The 12,756-nt window shown below is 45.0% G+C and overlaps 1 protein-coding gene across 1 annotated transcript in view; it reads left to right on the forward strand.

Moving 5' to 3' along the window:
- LONRF2 (LON peptidase N-terminal domain and ring finger 2) overlaps positions 1–12,756 on the forward strand; it is a gene marked incomplete at its 5' end in the record, with an annotated part of 87,494 nt that continues 74,738 nt past the window's right edge. Inside the window, one exon of the mRNA XM_019523848.1 lies at positions 1–163. Coding sequence (XP_019379393.1) covers positions 1–163 — 163 coding nt within the window. The remainder of the gene's footprint in view (positions 164–12,756) is intronic.

Genomic DNA, 12,756 nt, shown 5'->3' on the forward strand with positions numbered 1-12,756 from the left:
GCCGCCGCCCCCCCCCGCGTCAACGTGGTGCTGGGCAACCTGCTGGAGCGCTGCCTGGCGCGGGAGAGCCGCACCCGCCGCCTGCGCGACGAGGGCGACGAGCTGCGCGAGCGGCAGGAGCTAGCGGCCGCGCTGGACAAGTACAACCAGGCCCTGGAGGAGGGTGAGTGGCGCCCACGGGCCGGAGCTTCCCCTCCGCGCTAGTTGCTCCCTGTAGCAACACCCCAGGCCCAAATCCTGCAGGTGTGGTGGAAGCAGGTGGGTTTGTGCCTCCTTATCCTCCCTGGCATGGCTGGGAGCCCTTTGGCAGGTCTCTGGGCTCTGTGAAGATACTGGCCCCTGGGAGCTGCTAGGGGCACTGCTGCGTGTGATGGACCCCAGTTCAGTGGAGGGTGCTAATTACACCTCATGTGTATTCAGCAGTCCCTGCACTTCAAAATGATGGCCAGGGTGCTTTAAAGGTTCAAATGCCCTGCCACCATTTTGAAGTGCAGGGTGTTGAATACACGCAATGCTGCACTGGCTTTACTTAGAGCAGCTCTCAAAGCCTTTCTAGTTAAAGTGCTCCTCCCTGGAGCACATGTATAGGCGCCTTAGGTGTCTAATGCAAGTTTTAAGGGCGGTTGGATGGTCTCAAGGCTATATGGGTTGAATAAGATGTAAGTTTCTAAGCATCCAGCACCACTTCTTGGCCAGGATCAGGCAGTGGGATGTGGTTTTGTTGTGTTTTGTGCCAGAGGCATGGGAACTGCTTAATGTCTAACAAGTTTGGGGGAGTTTGGATGGTCCCAAGCCTACATGCATCTAATGGATGGGATGCAAGTTTCTGAGCATCCAACAACTTCTGGCTAGTGTCGGGCACTGGCATGTGTCTTTGTGCCAGGGGCAGCCATGGCAAGGACTGGCAAGAGCATTCTGCTTTGCCAGGCTTTACAGAGTGGTTAGCAGGGCAGAGATCAGACCTAAAACTTAGTTTGTTTTAATAAACAACTTGAGCATGTTTTGGTAAATCTAGTCCCAGGTTGTCTGGCCATCTTGTGGCTTTACAAATGCACCTTTCCATTAAAATATTATCCTCTTGCAGGCATGTTAGGGACAGACATGGCACTGTTAGAATAAAAGGAAAAAGAACAGCAGTTTTTGTTCAGAAGTATAGCCCTCCAGTTTCTGTATGTATGTGCTGCTGATTTCTAAGTTGACTTCATTACTGGCTGACTTCTACATTGGCAGGTGGGAGGAAGGAAGGTGTGGGGGCACCCCTTAAACATTTAAACTTACCAGTACATCTGTTTTCACCGATACGGGTGTTTGTTTTATGTTTTTGCAAGTGAACAATATTGTTGGTTTTGGTTTTTGTCTGCACTTCTCATTCTCATCGTTAACTCCTGTACTGTAGTTTATTGCCTTGCAAATGCAAGGGAACTATTCTTTGGGTTTGGTTGTGGAATAGTAAATCAGACAAATAAGAAATGTCCTATGCTGATCTTTTGCTAATGGAAGTCTGCAAAGATCTGTGAACAGTCTCTATTGAAGAGCATCCTGTTTAATTTACCTTAAACGCATGTATTTTTTACTGCTATAACTAAGGTTAAATCAAACTTCATGGCACTCTTACACTAAAATAAGTTTCATTATGTAGACAGGCACTAAAAGGTTTGAATTATGACCTCGTATTTTGATATAAGATGGTGTAAACAAGTAATTTCAAACAAAAAAAAAATCACGTTTACTGTGAGCCTTTGTAGCTTAGACAAGCGAAGTTCCTTGGGTAGATGTGATATCTCTTATTAGACCAGATAAATAGGTGGGAAAAGTTCTTTGCAAGCTTTTGGGCACAAAAGGGTGTTTGTGCCGAAAAGCTTGCAAAGAACTTTCCCCTAACTATTTAGTTGGTCTAATAAACAATATCACATCTACCCAAGGAACTTTGCCTGCCTGTGTCCTTAGACCAGCACGGCTACAACCAACAACACTTTGTAGCTTAGAAGTATTAGTAATTACCTCTGAAGAAAGGAGTTTTTTAGAATACACTTGATCTAAATACAGTACCAGGCTTGTACTTATAGAAGTGCAGTGCCAAGTAACAGTGTAGTTACTGTAACAAATTTCTTCAAATGAAGAATGAACTGTGGCCCTGTGCAGTGGTTTCAGTAGCTTACATCCACAGTTGTTGCTATGGTCTGCATGCCACCCTGTGATGTGTGGAGGAGCCCTGGCAGGATAAAGGGCCCCGAGTACTTTCTTAGCAGACTTGTAAAAATAACGACAGAAAAAGCTGTGTCCTCATGAGAGCCACTGCTTCAGGTGAGGTGGGAAAATGGTGGGAGCTACTTGTCATGGAGAAGTACGTAATAGAGAAGGAAATCTGGTAGTGCAAAAGCATGTGGAAGTGGAGGAAAAGCCCCAGCTGGCATGGGAATGGAGTTCTGAAGCAAGTTTGTCCAGTCTACATACAGGAGAACATACAGCAGAAAAAAGTGGGAGCTAGAAATGAAATGAAGAATAAAAGTAAAACACTGTTAAAAAAAAAAAAAAAAATCTTATTGCATTAACAGTAGTTAAAAACACGAAATATTATTCCAGTGTAAATTAGGGCTGTTTGCCATTCCATATGTGTAGAAGTCTCTTTAGTGATCAGTAACAGTATGAAGGTTTGAGAGTTACTATTGGGAGAAGGAGGAGGAGGTTAGTTATTTTCACTCCCACTGTTTTTGTACTCCCTCAGAAGGTGCATTGGATTAACAGCCTGCAGTTGATGATTCATGCAGAATTTCTAGAAAATGCTTTTTTTGTGTGTTTGGAGGGGGGGGGGTCTTTTGTTAAAATATATATACTAGCACTTAAGCTTTCCTTTAAGATAATTGCAAAGGCATAACGTGTTTGTGGGTGGCTGAGAACATTTTCCCAAAGACTGTTGTACTTTCAACAGGAATCAACCACTACAAATTACCAACATATTGATTAACTTGGGACGAAAGTGACAGGTATATACAGCATAAAGGTCCTAGTGTTTTTTGTGCCGTGGAAAATATTAAACATGAATCAATGTTTTGATGCATGAAGCATCTGTATTCTGCCAGTTGAGTATAGCATGTATACCATTCCATTATTGAGTATACAGTTCTTTGTACAACTGTACAGCAGAAGCTGTGTTATCTGGCATCTTACAAACCAGCATTCTCTATTAACCGACATGCCAGCTTGTAAGGTAAAAGTGAAACCGGAAGTGCCTGCTGTGGTAGTTCCAGTTTTGCTGAGCCCCCACGGCCTGGGGCAAAGAAGCCTGTGTGGGGCCCCCCTTCCTGTCGCCTGGCACACTGATGCAGTGGGAGGGGCGGCTGCACACCGTGGCGGGAGAGGCAGCAGCCTGAACAGGCAAAGATGCCTGTTTGGGCCTCTCAGGTAACTGGCATATTTGGTTATCCAGCACCCCCACATTTCCCATGGGTGCCAGATAACAAAACTTTTGCTGTATATGCAAAGGTTTTCTGAAAGACCTTGACTTAAACCAGAACTGTGGGTTTGTTGCAGATTTCTTCCCTGTTCTGTCTTTGAGATTATATTCAGGGCAGTCTTGGTCTCAGAACAGGATTGTTTTTAGTTTCTTGTGTGCAGTTTATGTTCGCTTACTCGCAACAGGATAGTTTGCTGCCTTCTTGGTAGTGGGCAAAATGCAGAGAGAATATAGTGGTGGAGAAAGAAACCCCAAAAGAACGTCTTAGTCCTTCAGCTGCACCTTAACAATCTGATGGCAATAGATAAGTGGTAAAAGTGCAAACGAAAATTTCCCATTGCATTAGCTAACCAAAATGACTGTATGTGAGAGAAACGCCACTTTTACAGCAAAATTAAGGTTAAAGGACAGTAGTACTGCTCTGGTAATGCACCAGTGACCAACCTTGAGTAAGATTGCCTTCCTTGCTCCAAGGCTTTGTTCTAGGAAGGTGTTTTATTTCCCCCTTAACTTGAAAAATGACTAGTTAACCAACTGAGCCTTCTTAAATTGTAAGAAATTGTGTAGACAGCTCAAAAGGAAATGGACTCTTATTAGTCTAAAAATAAATCTGAACAATGGAGAAGAATAAATATATGAGTCCATACTGAAGTAACAACTGAAACCTTTCAAATGTAGGCACAGAAGACTGAGTGGAGGCATTTATAGATTTTATTATTTTTTTTAAGCCAAAATCGACGTGGTTTTCTCACTGCTAGAATGTGGTTGATAGATATTGCTCTTGTGACTTGGGTACCTACATGAAGGATTTGAGTGTGGCCTTTGGTTTTTATGGGATAGGATTTGTTTTGTTTTGTTTTTTAATTGGGTGGTTTTGTTTAGCCCATAAACTACCATATTAACTCAAATAGAAGATGGTCTTGATTATAAGATGACCCCCCACAATAATTAGATTCTATATATGGAAAATGTCATAACTTAGTTATATTTTTCCAGGTATAGAATCTAATTGGTGGAAGTTTGCCTTGAATTGTTTTCTGCTTCCCCCCAGCTTTTTGCCCTGGTAGACCCTTCTGCCTCCTTGAGCGCATAGAAGTGAGGAGCAGATCTGAAAACAATAACCTTAAAATTAAACATGGCTGTAGCAGTTTGCATATAATATCCATCAGGGATCCAGATTTTCTGTTTTCTATGGAAAAACATTAAAAACTGCAGATTTTCCCTTTTAACCAAGAAAAATGCAAATGTTTCATTTTAACGGAGAAACACGCATATTTTCCACTTTTGCAAAGAGCTTTCTGCAAGCTGGCAGAGTTCCAGCCTGCTAAGGGGCTGAGGGGAGCAGGAGGAGGGCGATCAGGCAGGGGGCACCATGTGCATGTGTACGCTTACACATGCACAGGGTTGCTGGGCAGCCTGCAGAACAGCTCCTGCAGGTAAGTCTGGCTGGGGGGGGTCATGGGGGATTGAGGCCCCCATAGGGAGGGAGGGAGTTGGACAAGGCTGGGGCTGAGCCTGGAGTTGGGGCTGCTGCCCAGCCAGGGCAGTATTTGGGGCCTGGGGCCATAATGTAGCTGCAGGGCTCAGGTGGGAAGCAGGACAGAGCTGTAGGTGACTCATTCGAGGGGTGGTGCTGGCTCCCTACCACTGTGCACACTTCCAGGGTGTGGCAAGGGGCACATGCCGCCCAGAACTGTGTATGGGGCAGGGGTGGGTGCTGGCTGCCAGCTGCGGGCTCACTGTGGAAAATTGGTCAGGCTCACTGGCAACCCCCCACCCCCAACCCCTTACCTTCAAGCCGAGAAAAGGGTGGGAAGCCCTGCAGTTTTGAAACCCAAGCAGGGAGGAAGAGGAAACAAATTGGAGGTAGAGCCTATGACGCAGGCTCATTGTAGGAGCCAGTCAGGAGAGCAAGAGGGTTTTGGCATTGATGTTTAAAGCAGCCACAGGCATGTTTGTATAGCAGGCTGCAGCTTGAGGAGGATTGAGCATGCCCACAAAGAAGAAATCCTCCAAGAGAGCCAAATACATTTTAGCTCTGGACCATGTAAGGCAGTATCCTGCAGGGACCTTGCATGCAGATAGATGCAGACTGTTCTGTAGCACCTGCAATATGACTCTGGATGTGTTGTGGAAAAACAGTATAGATCAACACTTAGAGTCTGAGGCGCACGTGAAGCAAAAGGCTGTTGTGGAGGCTGAAGGCCAGGGCAAGAAACAAGCAACCCTGTCTTTGCTCTTCAAAAGGACCATGAAAAGCAGCTTGGCAAGGTGAGAGGTGGCATTTTCTCTTGCGGAGGCTTTTGTGGTGGTAAACATCCTGCTGGAGAAACTTGATCACCCTAAGTTAAGGGGCTGTCTGAACCAAAACATGCCAAATGTGGAGGTTCTCTGTGTGCCAGCAAGCTTCACCAAGACTGTCTCTCTGCAGTGATTGCTTCACATGTACAGTCCACGAAGTATGCATCAGCAGAATATGAATCTTTCTCCATTGTGGTTGATGAAGCCACCGACCCTCAAGAGAGGGGCCATGTCAGTGTAAGTGTTCACCCCACAAAGATGGAGAATATATGCAGCTACTGCTACTGGATACAGCATGCAAGTGTTTAACAGCTGTTTCAAGGTTAGCATTGAATAAACTCCTTTTTACAATGTTGTTTAATAAAGTGTATAGTGGCAGTATTAGTTACAATTTGTTATAGCATTAATTTCATAAGATATTTCAGTTTAGAGTTTATTAAGCAATCTAAGCACTTAATTAATTGTCACATAATGGCTTCCGTGGGCTTAATCCTCTGAAACATTATTAAGCAATTAAGCCACGGTTTTGAGCCACGTGACATTCTGTGGGGAAGGATACTACTACTGGCATCCTTCAACCAATCAGAGTCATTGGGGGGGGGCCCTACCAGAGTTAATAGCATTCCAAGTCATAGTGACCCCACAGCTTAGCACTGCTCATTGTGTGTGTATACTACAGATATGTGCTTCCTTCCCCCCCCCCAAGGATTCATGCTAATTAGCCCCCACTCATAACTGGAACTGGGTCCTAGGATACTCCAAAAACTTGTGTGTAGATGAGGCACAGGGCAGCCTGGTTCAGCTTCACCTCATAGGGGTTGGAGCCACACTAATCGTATGCTTATGTTTGGAGCTCCATTTCGTGAAGTTTGCCAGGTATTTAAGGCTGAGGAAGGAATAGGACTAATTGGAAATGGGAAGAAAGGTGCAGCTTAGCTGTGGAAGTGAAGAGGAAGTCAGAAGGTATGCAATGGCACTGGCTAACCATGACTTGAAAAAGAGTTAGCAGTGAGGGAGACTGCAATTATTGGGCACTGCCAAATGTCTACTCAGCTGGGCTGAACTAACCTATCTTCGTGGTAGGCTTCCATAAGCATTGAAAACCTGATTTATGCCTTAAAGGCAGAGAAAGGGATCAACAGAGAGTCAGGGTGTAAGGAGTGAAGGAAGGAGACCCAAAGCTCAAAACTGTGGCAGTGGTGGCAAGTAAGCATGAGGTGGAAAAAGAGTTGAGCGGAAATAGAGATCTGGAGACAGGTGGAGAGTGGATGAAGGTGGAGAAGAGAGTTGACAACGGGAGCAATGATGGAGGCAGCAATGACAAGTGACACCACCAGAAGGAAGATAGGAACAGAAGAGTGGGAGACAGTGGAGTAGCAGGAAATGGCATGTTGGGTGAGAAGCAGGATAGCAGAAGTCTGATGCCAGGAAAGCAAAGAAGAGGCACTGAGAGAAGTTAGGAGTGGAGGCTGCGAATAAGGGCAACTTTAACCAGTGATGGGAGGCAGATGGGATCAATAATAAATAGATATGATTTCCTGGAAAAGGTACTGTTTGAGATTTTGGAGGTGCAGGTGGAGCATCTCACCAGTTTGATTGTTTTGTCGAATCAAAAGACTTGGGAATTAACTTACTGAGATGGAAAAGGATATGTGAACTTTTGGAAGAAATATGCAAAGAAATGTGGGAGGGAGAAATTAAGAGGGATAAAGTTCATAGCGGGAAAAGTAGAGAGAGAGAGTGATTTGTAGTTCGAATGTATGCTTATTTACTAGAAGCAGGAGACATATGTCCAAAGGGTCATGTTGGTAGAGAAAGTAAGGGACAAATATAGTATTTGGATGGGGTCTTGCCAGGCATGAGTATTGTTACAGGCAGATGAGTGGAGCCCAATGGAGTGTTGCACCTCCTGTCAGTGATCCAGATCAGGGCTTTTAATATACTATGAACAACCAAAATGGTGCAACAAATACAGAAAGGTGGAGTACTTGTCCATGAATTGTCCCTCACAGTGTGCTATAGATGTGATGGAATGGGGCATAGAGCAGCAGAGTGCCAGGAGTCCCTAAAATGCACTGTTTGAAAGGGAGAGGAACACTTGCATTATAGGTGCCCCAAAGCCTTTGGCAAGTATAGTTATTCCCCTTGAGGAACAGCAAAACCCAGAGGAGGAGAGCGGAGGAGATGAGGGGTTGGACTCTAAGGTAGACATGGTGGAAGAAACCCCACAAGAGGGTGAAACGGAAGGATAGGGGGCAAAATTTCTGTGATTTAGGCAGTACAGAAGGAGCTAGGAGATGGAACAGAAGGGAAGACGGAGCAGCAAACAACTCAGATGTGGAGGTGGGAAGAAAGAAATCATCCTGCAGATAACAGAAGTGGAGATGGAGCAAGATATAGAACCATAGAGTCAGGCCTGAAAAAGAAAGAAAACCAGAGGCTGAAGACCAAAAAGAAGCCTGATGATGAGGGAGGTGAGTTGGAGGAAGAGACAAAGAGCAGTTACTTACACCTTTGGGCTCCAGCTCAGAGTGGAGACCGGAAGGTAAGAAACTGCTAGGAGGTGAAAACTTTTAAGCCTTTGTAAATGTGAAAGCCATCCAAAAGCTTGCAAAGGCTACAGGAATGTGAGCAAGGGAAGGAGAGGAGTCGACTACTAGAGCAGTAGCACAGACAAACCTTAAAGGGACAGACACACTCAGCTCAAACCAAGCACAGATTAACCTTAGAGGATCAAGCACACTCATTTTAAAGCAAGAATATATGGCATTGACCATAGTTTCACTTAACATCAAGAGTATCTTAACAAAGGAAGGATGGGAACAGGTTGAACGAAGTAAAGGCAGACATAATCTGCCTACAAGAATGTGGTATGTCAGTGAAGAGAGATTATAAACACTTTGAAAAGGTGGAGATGGGGACTGTTGTGATGGTCAGGGACAAATAATAACAAAGCAGCAGGAGTAACCATATTATTTAAGAACCCAGAGCTGAGAGCAAAGCAGGTAGAAGTTGTCCGTGGTAGATTGCAATGAATGATGTTATCAGTTAGGGAAACAGAATTAGAATTTTTCACTGAATTTTTCAGTGGAGAGGGAGGGCAGGAATGTACTGCTTAGAAGGCTAGCAGTTTATGTGGTCAGACAAAGACCATGCATAATAGCGGGAGATTTGAATTATATAATTGAAGTGGGTGACAGAATGGGAAGGAGAAAATGGAGCTTTTTGGGAAGCTCCTCTAGACTGTTAACAAATATAAAAGAAGAATTGCTAAGAGATGCATGGGCAGGGGAGAGAATGTTTCACTAGAACAGACCCTAGTAGAAAGAAACAATCAAGTATAAACTTTGTGCTTGTACCGAAAGAAATAGGGATAAGGAAGAAAAAAACCATATATGTAGCTTTTAGTGATCACTGGATGCTGAAGATGAAAATGAGTCTTGGTAAGAGCCCCATGAGAGGGAAGGGACTGTGGAAGTGAAATGTGTGGCTGTTGCAACATGGAGATGTCAAGTGTGCATGAGACATTATCAGAGGTGGCAAACTGAAAAAATATTTTGGGAGTACCAGAGAATGGTGGATGATAGTGAAGAGGAGGAATGGGAGAATTCTTCAGGAAGGAATGCTGAAGACATGCGGGGAAAGGAACGAAAGAACTGAGAGAGCTTCAAAGAAAGATACAGAAGCTGCTAAAGGAGGCTGCTGAAGGAAGACGGGTACAAAAAGAGCTGGAAGAAACAAGATGAGTAAGACACCTAGTGCTACAGCCGTAGGTGTTGTAGGGCTTGCTGCCACTGCCCTGAGTTTGTTTTCCTACAGGCGGCGACAGGGTGGACCTCGGCTTTGGATCACCTGGCTTGTCAGGAAATTGGTCTTGTGTTTCTTTCCTGCCATGGCTTCGATGAAATTGTATTCCCAGGAGGCACTGACCGTGGTGATCCTGCCTGGTCTCGATCCTTGTTTTCTTCTGTGGGGCTTCAAACCTCCCCTTTACCCCAGCCCAGCCTCTCCAGATGGTACTCAAAGTTCTTCTGCAGCTAGGTTGCAGTACTGCCTGTTGTTCTGTTGTTTGGCCGTCTACCACCAGGGTGACCTTTGGTTTTGATTAGTTGCACCCCTTCCAGGGCTGGTCTTGGCCTGTGCTCAAAATATCAAAGAAAAGGAAAAACCAAGAAAAACCCCGACTGCTCTGTCTCCTTTCCAGGTTCAGTCCATGTCCCCTTTCACCTGGGGTCAGGTTCTCAAAATCCGAATCGCAATGATAAATTAATTAGTCCAGCCGCTGTTCTGCCTGGCTCCCTTGTGAACATTCACAGTCCCAGTGGGATCTCTTCCATGTGCAGCAAGGCTCTACTTGGAACAGCAGTTTTCCTCAGTCCTCTCCTCTGGATCCTCAGCTGACACTCCACACCAGAGGTTATCAAAAGCCATGTGTGTTCTCTCTTCCTGGATTCTCAGCTGATGATCTGCTCAGATTATCAACAGCTGTGTATGTGCAGGCCTCTGCCTGCCTCCTGCTTAGTGTCTGCTCCTCTCTCCCTGTGGTCTGCAGGTAACTGGCCCCAGCTCTGACCCTCTCTGGGGTGGGAAATACCTCTGGGCAGCCTCCCTCCTCCAATCCTGAGCAAGATGCTGCTCTGGAAGTGTGGTGGGTGTTTCTCTTCCGTTCCAGTCTCCAGCTGCAGCCCTGCCAGCCCTCCATGCTGTACGTGTTGTTTGTTTTCACTCTCTGTCTGTTGCTGCAAGCTGCTTTTCTTCTCCTGACTTCCCCCTGCCCAGCATGTAAGACACCTCAGGGCTTCTGTTTGCTCTCACTCCTTCACACCTGGTTTAAAAGAAAGATGAGAGAGATATTCTTAGCACAAACACAATGCATTTTGGCCAGAGTGAAGGCAGCAAAAGGAAAGCTTGAAGCAGGGCAGGAAGAAGGTGGTGCCTACGTGGAAAAGCAGGAGTAGGTGCTGGAGGCAATGAGAAGATTTAACAAAGAACTATGCCAGAAGAAGGAAACAGGAAGAGGAATTTCTTTGAAGAGACTGAGGAGAAAGAGGAGGAGGAAGCAAAGAAGATGGAAGAAAGATAAGCTTAAAGGAAGTGCAGGAGTGTTTTAAAAACCTTTTAAAAGAAGGAAATCACCAGGAGCAGGAACTTTATATGGAATTTTATGAGACGTTTTGGGCATGAGTAGGCAGTGATATAGCAAGAAGTGTTTGAGGTAATGGCGGAAACAGGAGAAGCAGGGAAGGATTTTACAAGAGGCATGGTGATCTTACTCTTCAAGAAAAGGGAGAAGAAACTCCTGGAAAAACTCAAGACTATCTGTACTCCTTAATACGAACTATAAGTTAATGGCTAAGACACTGGCTTTGAAGATGAGGAAAAACCTTGTGAAGACATTAAGTATGTGCAGTACCAGGTAGAAGGATGTTCAAAGTGATCAGAATGATCAGATATACTGTCCCACATCCAAAAGAGGAAAACAAATGCAGTTACAGCAAACCTAGATTTAGAAAAAAGCATATGACAGTGTGGATTGTGATCACACATTGAAGGTGCCAGGAAGAATGGAGTTCCCAGAGAAATTTATGTGTTGCATAAAGTTATTGTCTAGAGAAGCGGCAAATCAAGTCCAAATTAATGGACACCTAAGCGGGCCCTTTAAAATCCATACGGGGTGAGGCAAAGGTGCCCCCTGTCACCACTACTATTTGTGCATGGCATGGAACTGTTAGAACACAGAATAAGAAAAAACAAGATCATAAGTGGAGTAAAGACATCGGGAGGAGAGGAGGTAAAATGCATACTATATGTGGATGATATAAATGGAGTAGTTATCCTTTTGATGGAAAGGGTGCTAAAGCATGTATCAGTGTATGGACAAGCAACAGGGGCTAAACTAAATAAATCAAAAAGCACCATAATAGGAGTGTGGAACTGGAGGGACTTGGAGAAGTTGAGTTTGTGGACATCAGCTTTCCTAAAGTCTGCGATTTCTACCCTACTGGCTGATTTTCCCTGGCTTGCAGTGGGTGGAGAAAGTGATAATCTAATGGTTGCTGTCATCCAGTTTCCCTGCAATCTGCAGGTTGCTCAGTAAGTTGGTTCTGGCCAAGGGGTACCAGTCTAGGAGCACCTTGCCCCTGGTTGGCTCATAGACTTCCTGGGTCAGATAGATCTCCTTGAGGCAAGTGTAACAATGTGGGGTCAGGTCAACTCTCAGGATCTCAGTATTACGCTGTTAGGAGGGTGTGATGCAGTTGCACATATACAAACATACAAATCAAGTAGGTATACATACGTACACTCTCTCCCCCAACTCGGGCACATACACATCCAAACTAGCCTAGGCACATGCATACCTCTCACTAATCCAAGCACATACACTATACACCCCAAAAGTTAGACAAAAATCAATTGTCCATTCCTGCACACTCAATACACATACACAGATCACTAATTCGTATATCATGCACACAATGACGTGTGTGTGTGTGTGTGTGTGTTTTGCCCAGGTACCCCAAGCACACACCCCAAGTATCCTGGGTACCCCAAGCGCACACATGCATACCGTACCATCCAAGTTAGGAACTTACCTATGTGTAGGTGGGTTGTGTGTGTGTATGTATACTGAGATTAAAACTGGTGGACTAGACAGAAGCTGGCTGAGGAACTGAGGCTTGGGGTTACTTAAGGTAGATTGGGGCTGGAAACTGAGGCAGACAGCTGAGATATTGTGGGGAGGAGGGCAGATAAGTGGTGGCAATGAGGAGACAGCCAGGAAAGAGAGAGAGAGGCAGAAACCTGGGAGGTTGGGGCTGGAAACAGGCTGACAGCTTAGAGATTGGGGGAGCAGATAAGTAGTGGCAAGGAGGAAACAGTCAGGAAACGGACAAAAATAACAGGTTTCAAAATAACAGGTTTATTAAACAGACAACATATTACACAGCCCCATGAAGTTATTGGTGCACACACACACACACACACACACACACACACACACA

This window comes from Gavialis gangeticus, unplaced genomic scaffold (genome assembly GCF_001723915.1).
Source record: "Gavialis gangeticus isolate Ggan-Ray unplaced genomic scaffold, GavGan_comp1, whole genome shotgun sequence".
Lineage (NCBI taxonomy): Eukaryota > Metazoa > Chordata > Crocodylia > Gavialidae > Gavialis > Gavialis gangeticus.